At 36.5% G+C, this 21,019-nt stretch overlaps 2 protein-coding genes across 3 annotated transcripts in view; one reads left to right on the top strand and one right to left on the bottom strand.

Annotated features, from left to right (window-relative positions):
• iqgap2 (IQ motif containing GTPase activating protein 2) overlaps window positions 1–21,019 on the top strand; it is a 50,386-nt gene that overhangs the window by 20,487 nt on the left and 8,880 nt on the right. The window contains exons 4-26 of the mRNA XM_053480862.1: window positions 819–896; window positions 1,736–1,812; window positions 4,279–4,346; window positions 4,947–5,060; window positions 5,307–5,485; window positions 6,667–6,754; window positions 6,877–7,040; window positions 7,407–7,494; window positions 7,801–7,961; window positions 10,134–10,300; window positions 10,714–10,838; window positions 11,106–11,269; window positions 16,616–16,706; window positions 16,968–17,135; window positions 17,259–17,401; window positions 17,511–17,681; window positions 18,202–18,285; window positions 18,749–18,820; window positions 18,998–19,067; window positions 19,210–19,418; window positions 20,087–20,239; window positions 20,388–20,551; window positions 20,778–21,002. Coding sequence (XP_053336837.1) covers window positions 819–896; window positions 1,736–1,812; window positions 4,279–4,346; window positions 4,947–5,060; window positions 5,307–5,485; window positions 6,667–6,754; window positions 6,877–7,040; window positions 7,407–7,494; window positions 7,801–7,961; window positions 10,134–10,300; window positions 10,714–10,838; window positions 11,106–11,269; window positions 16,616–16,706; window positions 16,968–17,135; window positions 17,259–17,401; window positions 17,511–17,681; window positions 18,202–18,285; window positions 18,749–18,820; window positions 18,998–19,067; window positions 19,210–19,418; window positions 20,087–20,239; window positions 20,388–20,551; window positions 20,778–21,002 — 3,023 coding nt within the window. The remainder of the gene's footprint in view (window positions 1–818; window positions 897–1,735; window positions 1,813–4,278; window positions 4,347–4,946; window positions 5,061–5,306; window positions 5,486–6,666; window positions 6,755–6,876; window positions 7,041–7,406; window positions 7,495–7,800; window positions 7,962–10,133; window positions 10,301–10,713; window positions 10,839–11,105; window positions 11,270–16,615; window positions 16,707–16,967; window positions 17,136–17,258; window positions 17,402–17,510; window positions 17,682–18,201; window positions 18,286–18,748; window positions 18,821–18,997; window positions 19,068–19,209; window positions 19,419–20,086; window positions 20,240–20,387; window positions 20,552–20,777; window positions 21,003–21,019) is intronic.
• f2rl2 (coagulation factor II (thrombin) receptor-like 2) lies at window positions 11,908–14,301 on the bottom strand. 2 transcript variants are annotated; one of them, XM_053480864.1, is made up of 3 exons: window positions 14,220–14,301; window positions 14,007–14,136; window positions 11,908–13,873 (listed from the first exon to the last, which is right to left on the bottom strand). In XM_053480864.1, the coding sequence occupies exons 2-3, from the start codon at window positions 14,074–14,076 to the stop codon at window positions 12,843–12,845; spliced, it is 1,101 nt and encodes a 366-aa protein (XP_053336839.1). In that variant the 5' UTR covers window positions 14,077–14,136; window positions 14,220–14,301; the 3' UTR covers window positions 11,908–12,842. The 2 variants fall into 2 exon arrangements, with proteins under 2 accessions (XP_053336839.1, XP_053336838.1); XM_053480863.1 differs by having other exon boundaries at window positions 14,007–14,133; window positions 14,220–14,278.

Raw genomic sequence — 21,019 nt, 5'->3', positions numbered from 1 at the left:
TTAATCAGGGAAAAACTGAGAATTATAAAATTTCACATACAGTAAAACCTTGGATTGTGAGTAACTCAGGCTGCAAGAGCTCTGCAAGACAAGCAAGAATTTGTTTTATAAACTTTAACTTGATAAACGAGCGAGGTCTCGCGGTCTCAAGTATACGCTTGGTCAGCCGAACATCACATGATCACACCTGAGCCAATGGCTCTTCTCTCTCTCTCTCTCTCTCTCTCTCTCTCTCTCTCTCTCTCTCACGTTGCGGGATTGTGGGTAATTTTTGTTATTTCTTATGGGGAGATTCGCTTTGATGTACAAGTGCTTCAGATTGTAATCATGCTTCCGGAACGAATTATGCTCACAATTCAAGGTTTACTGCATTTCCTTACATTTCTCGAACATATTTCCTTTTTTTTTTGTACCATTTGAGATGTTTTGTAACAATTACCATTGTTAAAAAAATAAAATTTAAAATGAAATTAAGATTTCAGGTATGCAGTTTCAATTGGATTTGTGTTAGATAGTGAATGTGTCATTCACCAAGCGTAAAGACTTTGAGCAGTTCTATACACAGATATCTCAGTCCCACGGCATTTACAGGAAGCTCGTTGTCCTTTATGCATCAGAGACTTCTCACTTCTTCAGTATTCCCATGAGTGGAGATAAATCACTGATTTGTATTTTAAAAGTTTCCATGATTTGCTCGTTTGATTTCTCTAACCTGACTGCTCAAAAGAAATAGATAAACACAGTATGTTTTGCATATTTATAAACTGGACTAAGTGTGTATTCTGTCCACTGTTTTCTTTCTTTCTTGTGTTTCTCAGCACACTGGGCTACACTTCAGACACACAGACAACACAGTTCAGTGGCTCAGAGCTATGGAGTCCATTGGTTTTCCAAAGGTGAGGCTTTCATTGATGTACATCCACACACACACACACACACACACACACACACATACTCACTCACTCACCCAGACACTTAACACTTTTATATATTTGTCCTGAAATCACATTAGACATTATTGCCCTTTTACAGGTCTAAACCAGATAAGCGCTGGTGTCAGACCTACAGTATGCACGATTAATGACTAAAACAAAACTCATTCTACATCACATATTATACTGTAATCCTTGATTTTTATGTCTGTCTGAGGGCCTTTAAATAAATAACATGTATCTCTTTTGTAGACAGGCAATGGCCATGTTTGGAAATCCTAGTTGTTTACCTAACTGGCTTATTCACTTCTGTACATGTTGCATAGTAGCAGAGATTGTTTGAGTTTGCAGTACCTGTCAAAAGCTTTCCCTCAAGGGTGGGGAAAACTGCAGCGAGCTGTAAAGTGAAACCCAGTGTAGTGTGCAAAACTCATCCAGTTCATGAGCCCTCACCAGGTTTTAATATAAAAAACCTGCTACAGTATATATATTTTTTTATTACTAATAGACAGTGTTTTTTTTCTCCTTTAGGTAAAAGTGAGTTAAATCAGTTATCTTCCTAAAAGAAATAGCATAGCCCTAGCTGCAATGTAGTCTTGATGGCGGTTTTGCACGTGTTCAATGTGTGGTTACACCACAGTTTTGCTTAAATCGCTTGAATTAATGACATTTACTCTTCTGATCTCGTTCTGTATTTTTACCTATGTGGTTTATATCTATCCACAGCTGGCAGATTAAATATGAACATATGGTTTTTGTCTTGGTTTTATGAAAAAGCCCATGAAGACTTATTCTGCTTTCAGATATTCTATCCCGAGACAACTGACGTGTATGATCGTAAAAACATGCCCAAAGTGATCTACTGCGTTCATGCACTCAGGTACTGGCAAGGATTTTTTTCTTACCTCATTCTCTCTGCAGAAGTGATTAAAACTTGAAGACATCATGCGCTACTTAAGCACTGACATAAACCCCTGCTGCATATATACAGTATATATATATATATATATATATATAGCAATAAGATATCAACCTGCAAGTGCTTGCTCATGTGTTTTGTGTTGCTTAAACGCCTGCCATAGCAACCTCACCCAATATACCAATCTCACGTCCTTGATGGTTTCAGTGACAAGTGTCCTGCGGTGCATCATCTCCAGAGCCCCATCATTTTACTTCCTGCCTGCTTTTAGTCATTTCCTGTCATGGCTTCCTGTCGATTCCCGCCATTTTAACTTAACAGCAGACTTTTTTTTGTTACCAGGTGGCCTTTACGGTTTCTGTGGTGTGATGAACTGCATCCTCATGTTTGCAAGATGTCTTTCCCTAAGTTATATTTACGCATAGTATTTACATGTTTTTTATTTTTGTGTGTGAGCATCACAATGCGTATTGTCCTCTACAAAAACTTTCATTTATCAGCAATAGCTCTGATTAGGTAGTGTATTTAAGACAGCAAGTTCTCAACAGTTCATGTTTTTTTTTTGTTGATATGACGACACATGCTGTTATATCAGTCGCCGAGCCTAACAGGAAACCTGTGTAAAGAGATGGTTTCTGTTTCCTTTCTGTTACACGCTACATACATAGTATCCAAAGTCAACAGCTCCCCCGCACGTCGCATCTCAGCTTCAGTTTATTTTACCATGTTCTTGTATAATGTCCTGTGCAAAATCTATAATTTGTTAAATACATTTTTATTAAGCCATTCAACTCTGTGCATGCATTATTTAAATGTTTATTTAATAATCCATTGTCTGAATGATCCAACAGGCAGGACATTCAGTAACAATGCAAGTTAATCTCGAGCAGCATCCTCTGCTAAACAGACACATGAGGGTGATTAGCAATTACACATTGCTGTGTTTTAATGAGTGACGACAGGAAGGCCTGACCGGCTGTAGTAATTGTTTTCTCGCTCTTATACTTTCTTTCCCTCCCTTGTGTCCTTCTCCTTCTCCTCATCCGATCCTATCTGGCTTTCTTCCTCTTCCTCACAGAAGCACTTCCTTCCTGAGCCAATAGTCAACTCAAACTTCTCAGCTAGACTTAGCAGCTTTGTGAGCACATGGATCTGTGGAAAACCCCCCAACCCCACCCCCTCCTAAGGAGAGGAAATAGCCACAGGCATCAAATAACCAAAATTCTCTGCATTGTGTTTAGCCTGTTCTTAACTGTGCACTGCATTGTTTTTTTGTTTTTTTTATTGGATTCTACAGCCATTGATGCCTGAAAAAAAAAAATAAATAATCTGTAGCGATGCATGTGGAAAATGCAGCTTCCCTCCCCACTCCAAGTTAGTGCTAAGGCTGTAAACAATTTAATTAGTGTGAGCCTCCCAGTCCTGGTTAGTCATTTTAAGCTGTTTCTCTTGTGCCAGGGGTTAAACATTTCACCCTTTGCCCCTCCTGTTGAATAAAGCAAAGAAAGAAATCTTTTCTGTGTCTATTGTCTTCAGAGGTCAAAGGTACAGGAAACATGCAAGCTTATCCTGCACACATACCCAAGCACACAGTACACTAAATGCTTTAATGATTCATGGCCTACTTGTCCTTTATCAGCAGGTAGATGAAAGTTTAATAGAGTTTCCAGGCACCTGTAACAGGGAGACAGCAGGATTCCTTCCAGTGTATGTGTGCGACATGAACGAAACCTGAGCTTATTATATACTGACCTCTTGTGTTAGGAATTATGTCATTGCATTCATGTGTACTTTCATCTGTCCATCAGCCCTAAATTATTCCTTAGTTAAAGCATTATATACAAACTGCACAAATCTGTGTCTAAAACTCCTGATTGTAAGCAATGAGTTTTTACTCCAAATATTGACTTCAGTTTATTACTCTTTATTGCTCTTTATAGAATTTTCTTTTATGCAGAAATGTTTTCAAAAGCATCTTTTGCTTATGCCGTATTTTTCTATGTGCCCAAGACTTGCGCACAGTACTGTGAGTAAAATAGTTGTTAGGTTTTACTGAGCTTGCTGGAGAATATGAGTTCTTCTGGTAACTTTGTCACACTCGCTCCTTTCTATTTTTATGCAAATCCCAGGAGCATACATCAGGTTTTTTGCTTCCATCAGAGAAATGGTCTGTCTTGTACTATATATTTCTTTCTTTTCAGCCATGCATATATACTCATGTAAGGTTACTTATTTATTCATTTTTAAGTTGTATATGGAAATACTGAGTGATTTTGTACATAATTATGCAGACATGATAAACATATTTAACAAAATTGGTACCGCATATAATATGGTGTCTAAGAATTTTGCACAGTACTGTATATCTGGCATTGTTAAGTTTTCTACATCACATTACGATTTAACTTTCAATGTTTTTTTTTACAGTTTATATCTCCATAAATTGGGCATTGCACCACAAATCCAAGACTTGCTGGGGAAAGTGGACTTCACAGGTATACACAACAGATCATAGTCAAAAATTCTTTTCAACACACACACACATGCTCATTAATGGTCGAACAGAAGAATAATACAACAACCTCTCACTCTTTGTGACTCCTTTATTACAGAATTTTCTCCCATCTTTTTCTTAAATTAGTTTTTTTTTTTGCCTCAGTCACATTGTCCTTAGACAGTCATAAGCACTCAGGTGTCATGCATTCTTCATATGCATGAAAAAAAAAACAAAAGCAGCGAAGGTCATTAACTGCTAAGCTTGTAATTACTAATCACTTAGGCAATTACTACTGTAGCTGTGCTTGGCTTAATAATGATATTATATTTATCACAGATACAATGAGTTATACCACTCATTGTTTTATTGCTTAATGACTTCTTAGTAGATTTTTACTCATATATTAATGATCAGCAGTAAGTGCATTCATGCTGATGAAAAGGGGAAGAAATTTTTAAAAAGGATGCAATTTCTTGACACCTGACTACTACATCCTCCATGGGTTTTCAAGACAAGGCCGATTTAAGAAAGTATTACCATCGCTAATATAGCGGTAAAGGATTTAACAAACTTTAACAAATGAATTTCTTGTACCCAGATGAGGAGATCAGTAACATGAGGAAAGAGTTGGAGAAGTATGGTATCCAAATGCCAGCCTTCAGCAAGATCGGTGGAATCTTAGCAAATGAGCTCTCAGTGGATGAAGCTGCTTGTGAGTATATTGCATACATATCTGCATGGTAGTGTAACGTAAACATTAATTAGCTAACATAAATAAGTGATCTATAAAATAAATTCTATTGAAAAAATTGTTTCACTGAGAATGCTTTACCAAATTGAAACCATAAACATGGTTATTCTCTGCTTTTTAAAAGCGACTATATATAAATAAAATGCATTATTCTTTATTGTTTCTCCTAATTAACCCGGGTCCTGTTGTCCTGTCTTCTACCTGCAGTGCATGCTGCTGTTATTGCCATTAATGAGGCCATAGATAAAGGTCAGGCTGAAGGCACCATGTCAGCCTTGCATAATCCAAATGCGATGCTGAGGAACACCAATGAAGAACTAGCTCAAGATTACCAACATATATTGAGCCAGTCCAAGAGGAAAAAAGAGAAACTTGCCTCAGGACGTGTAAGACATGGGCACGTTTTTTAAATAAGTTTAAACAATGCAGTGTTAAAACATCGTAGCCAGAAATACATAGTCACTGTGTCTCATAGTCACAGCTCTTTATTACAGATAGTCCCCGACTTACGAACACATGAGTTACGAATTTCCGCAGATAAGAACAGACTGCGGATCTGCAAACATAGAAAAATATATAAAATAGCTGTCCTGTAAAGCTGTCCCGATTCTTAATAATCCTAATTTCGGTAAATTCTCAACAAAACAGTTTATAAAAGAGTTCACAGTCCAATACAGTGGAAAGCAGTCTTCTGGGATTCCTTTGTAATTTAAAGGCGCAGAGACAACACTACGTGTGAGATCCATTTCCTTAGGTGCAGTTATGATTTTTGCCCACTTGATGGCAGTGTGGAGAAGAGGGCAAATTTAGTCAAGTGGATTGGTACACACTTTACATTGTGTACTTGTGTCAAAGGCGTATAGGACTCAATTTTTCGGACTTCAGAACAGAACAAATCTGTTTCTACGAAAGTGCTCCCAGAAAGGAGCTCAGTATTACTGTGAGAAGAAAATGTTGAAAACATTTGAAGGAAACACTTTAGAGTGTTCCACATTACATATTGGCATCGGTGTGTGTTTACATCTTAGTAATCACAATACAGATAGCGCATGCTACTTTCAGTTGAGGTGAAGTTGTTGCTTTTTGTGACTTAATATACAGTAGTAGTGTTTTGTGTTAGTGTTCTGCCTTAGAGAGCGGTATCTCATCAAATTTTATCACATCTTTTTAAATATGAGCAAGAACGCCCAGAATCCTAGACACAATGTTTAAAGTTAGAAGAAAAATAATTTAAAATACTCATTAAACAATAAAAGCGCTTATGTCCGTGTTGTGAAATGCATAAAGTGAAGTAAGCAAAAAACCTCTCCCCCCTTAGAGCCTCCCATAAAGTCAAGCATTCATTATCTGCAGCATCAACAGAACGTGGGAACAAAAATAATACAACTCCCTCAATAGTTAATTAGCTGGCTCTTGTAATGCTGTATTACCAGGTCAGAACTTAGGGTTAAATTTACGAATTTATAGAGCATTTAATCTTATGTGCTAAGAGTCATTAATGCTTTGATATTCTTAAATAAAGGTAACTAAAGCATGAATCAACTTCTAAATTAATGTGTTTGTCCAGCGTTCTTCCATTGCGACTGAAGAGAGGGATGTTTATGAGGAGTTACTGACCCAACAGGAGATCCAACAAAGTGTGGACTTGGTCAACAGTGAGTGTACAAATTGTCTTAACAAAACTACTTTGCAATTCAAATCAATCCAGTTTAAATTTGCACTGTAAAGGCATTTTGCACAAAATCTTTTTCTCAGCTCTGAAAATATGTATCCTCAGTGTTTGCAGCTGCGCAGAAGGTGAATCAGGCCATTGACAACCAGGATAAAGAGACTCTCCTGGCTGCCCTTAGGCTACCTGCACTGGGCATTCTCAGTATCTTAGAAGCTAATTCTCAGCGTTACCTGGAACACTTTACTTCATACAGAGATCACAAAGCTAAGGTGGGAATGTCTATAACACACATTAAAGTAACGACTTTCCCATTAGCTAACAAGTTTTTCAGTAGACTTTGGGATTAATTTAGGATTTAATCTGACCACTTCAGTTTGTTTTCTGTGTTTGCTAATTAGAAAATGTTGCAGTAATACAAACAAAGCTCAGAGTATATAAGGTAGCAGATAGGATCAGAATTTTTTTTAAAAACTGATTTTGTTTGTAATTTATGTATAAAAAAACTTTGATCAAGATTTGTTCATTTACAATTATCACATTTTATCAAAGCTTATCTATCCTTTGTATCTTTTAGGATTTTTTGCTGTTTGCTTGTGTCTTCTAAGAACATGTTGCTTACAGCTCTTTCTCTGCAGAATATAGGTGCTGTTGCTCAGCTGGAGAGAGATGAGATCCAGAAGGCCGTGAGCACCTGCAATGACTTAGCAGAAGCAGAGAGACGAAGTATGCATGACCTTAAACTAGAGACAGACATTTTGGTATTTGTTAGAAATCCTCAGCAGTTGAAATTACTCATGCAGAAATGGCATGTTAATTACTTTTTTAGTTTTATGACCAAAAATGGTTAATAAATAGAGGTGTGTTTTCACAAGAGTGAATGTGTGGTAGTGAGGCATAACACAGAAACATGGCAAAACCCACCAGGGAGTACTGTAGTACTGACAGATAATATCATGGTGTTTTAACACTTGTCAGTAATGTAAATGTACAAGCTTGCCTTGATGTATGTGATTGTTTTGATGGTTACAGAGCAGGAGTCTGTCGCTGCCATCAACGCTGCCATTCGTAAGGGTATTGCTGAGAACACAGTGGAGGAGCTGATGAACTCAGAAGCCCAGCTGCCCCTGGTTTACCCCACTGCAGCCAACTTGTACCAGTCTGAACTCTTCAGCTTACAGAACAGCTCAAAGGTCAGCAATTGCATGTTTTAATGCTTAAACCTATGATGAGAATTTCATATAAGGATTTAATCGATTGCTTAGTAAAATATAAAATTGTACTCTAACCACTAGCTTAATTTCCATGACGGTGTGGATCCATGCCATGGTGTTGTCACTTGTCTAGCACGTGATTTGAACCTGATGTCTGACGTAGCATCGACAAGCACACAATCACAATGTTTAATCGTGTAGAATATAAAATAGTAATAATGTTAAATTTTTTATTTATCTTGATTCTGACAGAAATCAGGAAAGCTCTCCTTGCATGGTACACCTGTCCATTACAGATTAAGAGCCCCGACATGATAAAATATACTGATATTACAAGTTTTATATATAGTGGTATATAGCAGTAGTTATAATTCAATTCAATTCAATTCAATTTTATTTGTATAGCGCTTTTAACAATTTTCATTGTCGCAAAGCAGCTTTACACAATCAAAAGAATTATTCAAGTCTGTATGGAATGTGGCTGTGCATGAATCAAAATGATCAGAATGTCCCTGGTGGGCAAGCCACGGGCGACAGTGGCAAGGAAAAACTCCCTGAGATGACAATAGGAAGAAACTTTGAGAGGAACCAGACTCAACAGGGAACCCATCCTCATTTGGGTGAAACAGAAAGCAGGAATTAATTTGCATTTATATATCTGTGGCATCTGTGTGTTAGGTGGCAGCCAGTTCAGCTATAACAGTTGATGTTAATTGATGTTAATATGGAGTCCAGCTAGTTATTGGAGACAATTGCACTTGAACTATCGAGTGACCGTAGCCAAGTCAAGTCCTCAGAAAAACAGCTGTCAACACCAGTCGAGGCCAGAACCGTCTTCATGGTAGAGTGAAGTTGTCTCCAGACACCAGACGCATCCCAAAGAGGCATATGGGGCATCCATGTGACGAGTCCAACCAGAAGCGGGGCACCAGGATGGGTCAGACAGTCCGGAGGGCAGAGGGAGTCTGGGTCACTGGCAGCTCAGGAACGACATGTGTAGCTCGACAGAGAGGGGGAGAGAGAACAATAGAGGGAAGAGCAGAAGAGGAGAGATAACAGTTACGTATGGTCGCAGTCATATAATGTATAATGTGAATGTATATTTAGTGTAGAGTGCAAGCAGAGACTCCGGCAGGACTAACTATAACAGCACAACTAAAAAGGGAGAGCCAGAAGGAAACAGACATGAGGGCTCCCTGAGATGTAAAGCAAACAATTACCTCACCGTCAACAAACCTGAGTGATCAATGAGAGTGGGGAAGACAGCATCTAAACATACCTGTTCACCATAATACTCTACGTCCATGAGTCCCCCAGATCTGATCTTTTACCCAAGACAAATCTATTTATAAAAATGCTTGAATATAAACTACTGCTCAAAAGTTTGGGATCACTTGATTTATTTATTTATTTTTCAAAGGAAAACAAATTTTTTGATGAAATTCATAAACAATTTTATCCATTTCACAAACAATTAAAGTTATTCTAAATTCTGACTGTAATAAAGTGGCCAGCACAGTCTCCGGATCTGAACTCTATTGAGCTGTTATAGGAGAAGCTTGACCGTAGTTTACGGAGGAAGACTCCATCAAGCCAATTTATCCTATGGGAGATGGTCCAGGAAGCATGGAGTGAAATTTCAACAGGTTATCTTGATTTTGAGGATATGGTCTGCCAGCCTGGAATTACTGTTTTATTATGTATTTATTTTTCGGATGAAGGCAAAGTTTGAAGAACACTTTCATCAAAATCATTATTTCTAACTCTGGACTCTATTCAGACTAATTTCGTGTATGTTTTCCTAAAAAACAATAACATTTCTAAGTAATCCCAGACTTTTGAGTGGTAGTGTATATAGGGAGGAAACAAAATTTCCTTACTATTTCCTCCCCATTTGGTCCCTATTGGGAGGAAATATTATCACAAGTAAAGTGAATGATTAATATCAGTGACCTCAGTAATAAAACTCATAATAACAATTAGTATTTATTAAATATATAAAAAAGACACCACAATACAATTATCACTGACCACCATTTATTATGTCTTTGAATAAAGATTTACTTGATTTACAAAATCATTTATGATTTCTTTTATACTGTAAGATTTACTTGCTTTTGACTTTTGTCATTGGAATGGTTTGTGTTCCAGAATAAGGCAAGTCTTAGCCACGAGGAGCTGTGTGTTGCTGTCGAGATGCTATCAGCGGTAGCTGTCTTAAACGAGTTGTTGGACACTAAGGATGCTGTGGCTGTCAGCGAGCAACTTTCTGACTCTCCACTTGGTTTCAGTAACATTGACCATGATAATATGCAGAGGTAATAAAGAAAATCGTGCTTGGCAATTACATCTAAAGTGTACTCGTAATATTCCCTTAAAAGATATATATATATTTTTTATTAATATTATTTGGAAATGCAAAACTGGGCATAACTTTTATTAACTGACAGTTGGCTCAAATTGTACATGTTGGGCATAACTTTTTTACAGTTGTATTTAACAATGGCGCAAATGCATTGCTTATGATGGAGACTAGTGATGTTGAGAAGTACCTTTGTACAGAAGAAGAGTTACTCTGCCAACATGTGCAATTTGAATGGCATTACCTTTAAATGTCATTTATTAAGAAAAAACATTATGCCCAGTTTTGCATTTCTTTCGAGACAGCCCTCACAGAACTTGTTTCCAAATAGAAATTAAAACTGATATTACTCCATGTTTTATGTTACAGGTATGCAGACCTGCTGATAAAACTTAGAGCAGATTCTCTCGCTCAGGGCCAGGAGTTTCTTACCTGGAACGATGTTCAGAAGTGCATTGACACTGTTAACCTTCAGGTGCTTGAGGAGAATGAAAGTAAGGGCTCACTTCAGAAGGACTGTTTTACATTCACCTTTCAGATTTCGAAAAAGACACTGTTGTGACGATAGAAACCATGTAAATGACAACATTTATATAACTACACAATCAATATATATATATATCACATCTTTATTTTATTTTTTTACACTTTAACAGTATGTACAGTAGGACATATACAGTAAGTGTTGTACAGTAGATTGTCTGTAAACGTAAACAGCACTGTTCAGAATTGTTAATACAGTATGGTGTCTGTGCCTGCAGGAGTCATCGCCATTGCTGAAATCAATGAGGCTTTGAATTCTGGAGATGCAGAGAAGACGTTTGCTGCTCTTACTCTCCCCACAGCCAAACTACAGGGAGTTAATCCAGCCACAGCCAAACACTACCATGATCTGCTGCTGCACACCAAAGAACTTATCTGCAAGGTACTGATATCTTACTATTTGCGTGGTGTTGCTGAAGAAAGAATTTGTAACAAGTTTTATACAGTTTTTTTATATCTCTGATGATATATTGTGTCATGCATTGTTAGAAGCGAAAGCTTTGATGTTTTTATTTCCCAGAGTATGTACTGTATGTGAATATGTCAGTATTCCTCGCAAGATTTTTAAAGTAAAAAAAGTTCAGATTAAGAAAGGGTTAATAGAACTATTACATGTAGGTGGGCGATTTTTTTATCGCCCACCTAATGAAATACAGTAACATGTTACATGAGCACTGGAAAAAATAATATGGAAACCCCATATATGACTCATGATTAATACTGGAAAAAGACATTTAAAACAACAACATATTTTAGGAAAATGAAATAGCAAAGAAAGAGTCAGCAGTTTATTTGTGTCCAGTTCCTCTATGTCAGTGCCAAAATGAAAATGTATCCTGCTAGCTGATATACTCGTCATTGATGGGAAAAGAGTTTGTAGAAATAGTTTAAAGGTTAAAGCTAAAAATAGGCTGATCAGCTTTCATTTTATCAGTGGTATTATTATTAAAAAAAAATAATAATAATAATAATAAACATAACCCCTTCCATTTTTTTAAAAAAACTGCAATTTCCCCCAATTTTTTCTTTGGTGTGACATTGTTATATGGTACTGGTTTCCACGGGATTGGTGGCTAAATATTAGAAAATTGTGGAAAAATTTATCTAGTTCACGGCAAAAATTTGAATCGACTGTCATTTTACCTTGTTACAATCAATAGAAAATAGAGGATATAAAAACTTTATGTCTTTGCCTTGTTTATGCAAAATTGTACTTCTTTTGTTGTCAGCCAACTACACTCCCTGTTCACTAATCGGAGAGTAAATCACAGATCGGAAAAGTAGATTGGATAAAAATTACGTTTTGTCTTAAAACAATTCCATCGTGTTAAAACTCTTTTGTTGTAGGTGTGTGTTTACATTGAGCAAGTAGCTTATTAGTAGCTTATTCTAAAGTAGATTATTAAATATGGCACATAATTGTTTATAACATCACTTTTCCTCAAACTTTTTATGTCACTTATGATGCAGGTTAAACTTCAGACAGATATCTAGGATCTAGGAGTTCTGACCAATGTACAGACAAATACCTTTCTTTTATTTATAAAGATATAAAATGGAATCGTTTTTTAAAAGTTGTTGTTGTTAGTCTTTTAGCTGCTCCCTGATATGCAAAAGATTTTTTTTCTTAAATCATACTTTTTGCTCTAAAGGCGTAGATTACAGAAAGAACCCTGTATTGATATTCTAGCATAGATGTAAAATTAGGCGAAATACATGATGTTTATAAGGCTTATAATGTCAAGTGAACATTTCTTGGCAATAAGCAATTATTATAACATTAAGTAGCAAAGATAAATAAGGTCGACTTAAACGTATTTGGATTTTACTTGGTGTAGGCATACGATGTGTATTTATTGAAATTTATTGAAAAAAAAAAAACATCCTAAAACTATTGTTCAGCTGTTTTGGATCTAGACCACCCTCTTCCTATTTTGATAATACGTCCCAGTTGTTTAGATAATCACTGAACTCCTTAGGGACGTCCTGGCTAGGGAGATAAAATTAGCTCTGGAGTTTGAAGTCTTTGTTATAAAGTAAGAGAGGAAGGGGTCCAGGCAGCTGTGAAAGCAGCAGAGACAAACAAATACACTGAAGTAGCTATAGAAGTCATCTTGCTTACTTGTATACAGTCTGACATAATGTATAAAGTGGATTATGCTGCTTGGAGTAAAAAAAACTAAGAAGATCACAAATACAAGTGTGGTTGCCTTGATGTAGTTTGTAAAATCACAGCTTGACCGGTGTAGCTGATGTACAATGGATCCATAGGCAAATATGATGACTGTGAAAGGAAATACGAAGCCTAGAACAATAAGACATAATCTATAAACAATCAGGAGTTCATACAGTTTCTCATCATAAGGCAGGATATCATGACATGTGACAATGTTAGCCTTGGTGAGGTAATAGCTTTGATGAGTAAGGAATTCGGGAGCCATGGCCAAAGCAAAAACAATCCACACGGTCAGGCTTGCCCAGGCTGTGCACGATCTCTTGGAGAGTCCTCTGTACAGGAATGGATGTACCACAGCTAAATACCGCAGCATGCCAATACACATGTGGATGTGTATACAGCAGTACATGTTGCCATAAAAGCAGGCTGTGACAAGTTTACAGACAAGTTCTCCAAAGACCCAGTTGTTGCCGTTCAGATGATAGTGGACTTTAAATGAGAGAGAGAGCAGGAGGAGAATGTCTGAAGCTGCTAGGCTCAGGTAGAGGATTGAGCTGGACAAACTTCTAGTCTTCCGACTGAGAAATGCCAGTAACAGGGTGTTTGAAGGAATTCCTATAACAATAGCAATCACATAAGCTACTGGAATGATCCTGGTGCTGGTGAATCCAGATGTGTATTTCACATGGTTGTCAGAGATGTTAAGCTCCTGTAGATACTGAGTTAAATTCTCTTCATTTGTGCTTTTAGCTTTTCTCCCATTAAAAGTTTTTGGACCAGCGCCTCTCAGTGGTACCATGGTACAGTTTTCTGTTGAAATTATCGAAAAAAAAACAAAAACATTTTACGTTGGCAAGCAATTGCATTTAAAGATATTTTAAGTTTTCAATTAATATTTAGACCTGAGGTTTACTACGTATATGTTATTTTTTAAATTACTTACCACTGTCTTGAACATGGCTCGAGTCCACAAGCATGAAAGCATACAAGAGTATGAAAAGCAGTCCCCACATATTTGTCCACTCCTGAATTCCTGGCAGTCACTTAATTTCCCATCTATCGCTCTTTTTCTGCTGGTGGTCACAAACATTACAATTAAGAAAGCACATCTTTAACTAAAAAATACAAGGCAACAAAGGCATCGGATAAAACAGACCGTCCAGCCGAAGTTGAAGTTCTCCTTCATCGTTTACATCTGTTGTGTGTGGGATGGTTTCCTGTCTCGACTTGTCTGACCCTGGCTGCAGAATTACTCAGAGTCTCTATTGCACATGTCAGGAAATTGTTGTGGCGTTGTGGGTGGAGGGGACTGATAATTGGTCTCATAAAATTTTTTATTGTTTTTTAACAAAGTGTGCTTCTAAAGTGTGTACATGTTTTGTTTTTATGATTTATATTTACATAGATTTTTTTTAATTTAGATGTAACAGTTTTTATTTTATTTATGCTTGATTATGTTTCTTCATCTCTAGTTTCTGCTTCTGTCTTGTCACATGATTTGTCATTCACATTATAGAGGTAGAAAGAACAATATTTGACACAGAGACCAATAATACTACTGTAATTACTATTAGTTACACTATCATCATGCTTTTATTTAAGGTAAGTGTTTTTAGCTTACACAGCTAGGAAATTGCAAGCAGATTTAGATTTGTTTTATTACCTGGGTATTTGGCAATGCTTAGAAGTTTTTTCTCAAGAATTACAAAAGAAGTCCTCTACGATGTTTCAGCTATTTCCTGCATTCCTTGTATCCACTAAGTATAGTAGAAAACATACTCAGGTGCTGCTTGTACATGCAGATACAGTACAGTCACCTCCTAATCATTGATATGAGTGGCTATGGGAAGACTGCATCATAGAACCTCCATGTCTCTTCTGTCCTGTGTCTAATCAAGTTCTACATTTTATTGGCTTTTAAATCTTGGGGTTTCTGTAGATAAACCATGCAATTTTACAGCCAGTCTTGGTGCATTTTATTCCACAGTTAACTTTCAAGTGTGCTGCTTGCTCCCTGTGCAGGGAATGTCAGTCAAGGGAATTTCCCTAAAAAAAAATGCCTCCATCCCACCCTGAAACGTCACTAGCACAGACATCACTTCCTTCGTGCGTTAGCCTGGTAATGTAAGCACCTCGGTTATCTGTTCGAGTAGAAATTTGATACTACTGAAGTTAAATATTGACTATTTATTAAAAGCAAAACTAATACCTTTACAAAACAAATACTTTTGTAAAGTTATTCACATTAACTTGTGAATAATTTATTTGATTAATTTGCAAGATGTAAAGAGAAATATATATTTTTTTACAGATTCCTAGTCTATGTAATAATAAGGATTTATTAATTAAATAGATTTATTAAATCCTTGATAATAAAGTTAATAAATATTTAAATCCTGATTCGTGTGCTATTTTTTTTTCCACTCTCCAGCCAGGCTGTGGGAAATTTTGCATGTCCACTTCCTTTAAAGTGATAAACCATTGTTCACTTGTTCCCTACACCATTCTTAGTTCCCTTTAAAGTGCACAGTTTCGTTCCCAATGGATTGGAATATTCACTTAGTTCACTTTACAGGGAACTACACTACCAAACAAAAGTTTGGAAGCATCTTCTAATTCCATGGTATTTCATTATGTTTATTTACGTTTATACTGTAAAACAATGCTGAAGCCGTACGAAGTATGCAGTAATCTCAGGAATATGTATCTGCTACTTTTGCTCTGTAAAGCCTTCATACCGGCTCTAATCAAGGTTTGTTAAATAGTGCTTTTTAAAGCTGGTAACTCTAAATAACATTCTCCTCTGCAGCAGAGGAAGGTTTTGGTCTTGCTTTCCCGGGATAGTTTTCATGAAAGCCAGTGGCATCATGTGATCTGTTCTAGCAAGAACTATTCCAGAACAACTGATCTTTAAGTGTTAAAATAAAAAGAAAGGAAAAAATCCAGTATTGTTATAGAATGTAGAAAATAAATCCAAACCGAATCCTAATCCGGATTTTTTTTTTTGTTAGTTAAATTTTTTACCACTTTTTTGCTGCTCCATCTTTTGAATTTTACAACAGTCTCCACAACATTGTCTAATAAATATTCCAAACGTATAAGCATCAAGTCTGGCTCCAAATAGCTAGCACTGCTGTTAAAACCCTAGGTAGCTCACAACATAGAGCAGACAAATACAGTATTGTAAACAACAGCAAAAATACCACCATCTAATCATTCTAATTCATTTTAGTAATAAAAAATAATAATAATAATCTAGAAAATTCAGTTATTTTTGACATTTGTTTATTGTAAAGTTTTTTGCTTTTAATGAAAGATTGCCAGATGTCAGGCAAAACAAGTTTTACGTTTTGTTTGTGTACAAATTTATTGCTGTAAACTTTAAATGGATATTGTACAACAATATATTCTTAACAACTTCTAAAACTTATTTTGTTACTGGTAAGCTATGTTGCTTATGATCATGTTTGCCTAAATAGCATAAGTGTGTGTGTGTGTGTGTGTGTAAAATGGTGCTCATATTGACTCCATAATTTGGATTTTGTAATGCAGAGATCAGGAGATGAATCTGCAGTCCTATGGCTGGATCAGATTCAAGAGGCGATACACACCGCCAATCAAGACCAGGAGGATGCTCTGAAATGTATGGTGGCATTGTATAACATCATTAATTATACGATAATATAAATCACATTATGTTTATTATTATTAATGTTTTTAATAAGTGTGCCATCGAGTCACTGGCAATTAGTTTACCTATAAAAAAGGCAAATATTACAGAAAGGTTTTTTTTTTTCAGATAAAAGTCTTGGCTACTGTAAATAAATCTTCTAAATCTCCAATAAATCCTCACACATCCTTAACTACTTGTATGTACACACTAATATACCGTGTCTCGTTCCAGTGGCTGAGGCAGTGGCGGACATTAACCGAGCAATAACAGCAGGACATGAGGAGGACACGCTAAGTGCTCTGCAAAGGCCATGTGCAGGACTGAGGGGCGTGCTGGCTGAATGTGCGGATCTTTACCAGACTGAGCTACAACAGTTGCAGTCTCAACACACACAGCAAGGTAACGTCATAGAGGCCGACATTTAGGTGTCCGTTAATATAGAAACTTGTTTTCTGTTCTTTGTGTAAAACAAATGAATTGCATTTCATGTCCTAGCTAGTAATGTGTTCTCTTTGTCCACAGGGAAGAGTGGTGGCTTATGGGTGAAGCACAGAATTAAGGACAAATATGACTATTTCTACAATTTGGAAAGCCAACAAGGGACATGGGTGGAACCGGATGACTTTGTCCACGATAGCACACAGCTCACAAAAGAGGATATTCAGGTAGGTTTCAGGCAAAAAGCGTTTATCGGCATTGAAAAACATTTCACATCCAGGCATTTCCCTGTTTGATGTCACTTTCTAACATCCTTTAAATCTTGTTTCTACGTAGATGATCGTAAGCAGAGTGACAGTGGAATATAACAGAGAACAGCTCTGGTTGGCCAACGAGTCGCTCATTATACAGCTGCAGGCTCGGACTCGTGGATATCTGGTGAGGCGAGCCTACAACGACAGACTGAAGTATTTAAAGCAACAGGAACCAAGTGTGGTCAAGCTACAGGTAAAATAAAATGTTGCACAAACTGTTACATTGTATAGTAAGACAATATTACAGGAATTTATGTTTTAAATTGACAATATGAGATGATAACTCCATTATGTCTTCAGCGGATGCCACTCTGTAAGATGTAGCATTAACAATATCGGCTATATTTCATCTCGTAAATCTTAGAAGTTTAAAATGGTTTGTCAAGCAAAGTAAATCACAAGGAGAGCATATTTTTATTTCTACCCTCTGCAACATTCCTTTGTTGCTGATACTACACAGTATGTTGCGTTTATTATGCTACTCTACATCCACTAGAAGTACTGAACTAACAATGCGTATTTTTAAACACTGAATTAAACGGATTTACACTGAGTGTGTAAACATCATGCATATTCGAATTATGAAATTTGTTCAAGCAGACAAAATATATCTAATGCTTAACAAGTATTGTAATAAAGGTTTGTTGTATTTAACAGATTTAGGAGAATGTTTTTAATACACAGCTGATTTATGGTTTATCCTGTGTGTGCAGGCATCCTGGAAGGGATATAAACAGAGAAAAGCTTACAAGGACAGGCTACAGACATTACAAAGCAATGTGCAGACCGTGGTCAAGGTAAACAATCTCTATTATTATTAAAATCATCTTCTTTCACGTAAAGGATATGAAGATGTTATTATTGATGATGTTATACTGATCCAGAAATGTGGTGAATAAAAGGAAAAAGGAAAAAATTCACAGTTAGAGCAACTCACTGTAACTCAGTGCAAAGTCATGCTGACTGATTGCGTCTGTCATGTGATGTCCCATTACATTTGAAACACTTACATAAAATTAAATGTTTCATCATGTGATAGCATTGATCATAGTGTATGATGAAACATTTCATTTCGATTCCAGGATGACAATGTTTTTTCTAAACGGTTTGATGAAAGAGAAGTGATGATAGATTTTGGACTGATTTTGGACAGAGCTTTGTAGAGACAAAGATGGGATAAAGAAAAAACACACACAGTAAAAAGGTAGTGTGTTCTTAGAATTGTTTTATATGTTTTTAATTATTATCCTTCCAATTAAGATACAATCATTTGTGAAAATGTGGCGAGCCAGACGAGCGTACAGAGAGAGACTACAGTATTTCAAAGACCATGTAAGTCATCTACCATTTGTGTATATACTGGGGGTATAAAAAAAAATTTACATACAGTTTAAGTCAACAGTATTTATAACAACGATGTATAATAATAATATAATGTGTGGTAGCATTATTATATTAATGGTATATTTGCAAAATGTGAAAATTAACCCTTACCTTTTGTGCGTACAGGAAAAAGAGATAGTGAAGATTCAGGCTTTTCTAAAGGCAAACAAAGCCAGAGATGATTACAAAACTCTCAGTGAGTAAATACCCTTTTATTAAATATCATCATCTTCAAGATTTCAGGCAGATGTACATGCATACCTGTCAGCATAATAAATAAAATTATTCATGCTTGGTATGCCTGTTCCTCTGTATTTCTGAAATCCTCTGTATTTCAGCTGGTGCCCAGGACCCGCCTCTCTCTGTGGTCCGTAAGTTTGCTCATCTTCTGGAACAGAGTAACCTTGACCTGCAGGAAGAACAAGAAGTGATACGTCTCCGTGAAGAAGTGGTAACTAAGATTCGTTCCAATCAGCAAATGGAAAAGGACTTGAACTTGATGGACATTAAGATCGGCCTGCTGGTGAAGAATAGAATCACACTTCAGGTATGAACAAAGTACAAGTGTACATCTTTGTTAATTGTAAACTTGGAAAAAATTATCTGAGAAAAAATATAGAATGTTTTTTAAAAATTATTTCTTGATTTTTTTTTACATTTCTTTGCATATTTGTTACACATAAATGACTTAGATAATTAAACATATTTTAATAAGACACTAAGATAACCAGAGTAAATGAACAAAATGCACATTTCCATTATTAATGAAAAAAATGCTATTCAAATCTACCTGGCTCTATGTGAAAAAGTCATTGCCTCCTAAACCTAATACTGTAACTGGTTGTGCCACCCCTAGCTGCAACAGCTGCAAACAAACCTTAGTGATGACTGGCAGTGAGTCATCGCTGTGGAGGAATTTAGGCTTACTCTTTGTTGCATAATTGTTTTAATTCAGCCACATTTGAGTTTTTTCAAATATGAACGGCCTGTTTAAGCCATCATGATCGGATTAAAGTCCGCACTTTGACTAGGCCACTCCAAAACTTTTAAAAAAAACTTTTTTTAAGCCATTTAGAGATGGACTTCTGGTGTGTTTTCGATCAAGTCTTAAATATATATGTATATTTAAAACAATAAAAGGCACTGTGAGATGATTATCAGTTGATACTTGAGAACGCTCTTAAATAAAAATCTTTATGTTCACTACCTAAACAGGATGTGGTGTCACTCAGTAAAAAGATGAAGACCAAAAAGAACAAAATGACCAAAGATGATCTGGCCGCAGGAGACAAGCAGGGCATCAAAGGCCTGAGCAAAGAGAAGAGGAGGAGACTGGAGGCATACCAGCATTTGTTTTACCTTTTGCAAGTGAGGCTTTAACTAGTCATATCTTTATTGATTCTAAAGCTCAAATTCCACTGTAATGCCTATATTAGTATGTACTGCACTATGGTTCATAATCGTATTACTCTCCAGTAATGTAGTTTTATTTAGGGTCATTTATTTTCTCAAACAGACACACCCGTCATACTTGGCCAAGCTCATCTTCCAGATGCCTCAGAACAAGTCCACTAAATTTATGGACACTGTGATTTTCACCCTGTATAACTACGCTTCAAACCAGCGCGAAGAGTATCTGCTGCTCAAGCTATTCGAGTCAGCTCTCAAGGAGGAGATCAAGTGAGTTAATGCAGTATTTGTGTTGGTATGCGGGTAGTAACCATATAAATTTGTAGTCACTGATGATACTGAATGAATCAGCATCCGTAAGACTCAGTTTATTATTATTATCATAATACCGATTAATAATTATATATTATTATTATTATTATTATTATTATTATTTAAGTAATGGAATAAGTAAATTGATCTGAATTTGAAACTGTTGTTGTAATCATACTTCCAGGTCAAAAGTAGACCAAATACAGGACATAGTCACTGGGAACCCAACGGTCATAAAGATGGTAGTGAGTTTTAACCGAGGTGCTCGGGGTCAGAACGCCCTGCGGCAGCTTCTCTCCCCTGTGGTGAAAGAAATCATTGAGAACAAGACCCTGGGCATAAACACTAACCCCATAGACATCTATAAGGCCTGGGTCAACCAGATAGAGACTGCTACAGGAGAGGCCAGGTAAGTGATGACACATC

Source organism: Clarias gariepinus, chromosome 21 (genome assembly GCF_024256425.1).
Source record: "Clarias gariepinus isolate MV-2021 ecotype Netherlands chromosome 21, CGAR_prim_01v2, whole genome shotgun sequence".
Taxonomy (NCBI): Eukaryota; Metazoa; Chordata; class Actinopteri; order Siluriformes; family Clariidae; genus Clarias; species Clarias gariepinus.
The sequence above is the reverse complement of the archived record's forward strand: the minus strand, read 5'-3'. Positions and strand labels throughout refer to the sequence as shown.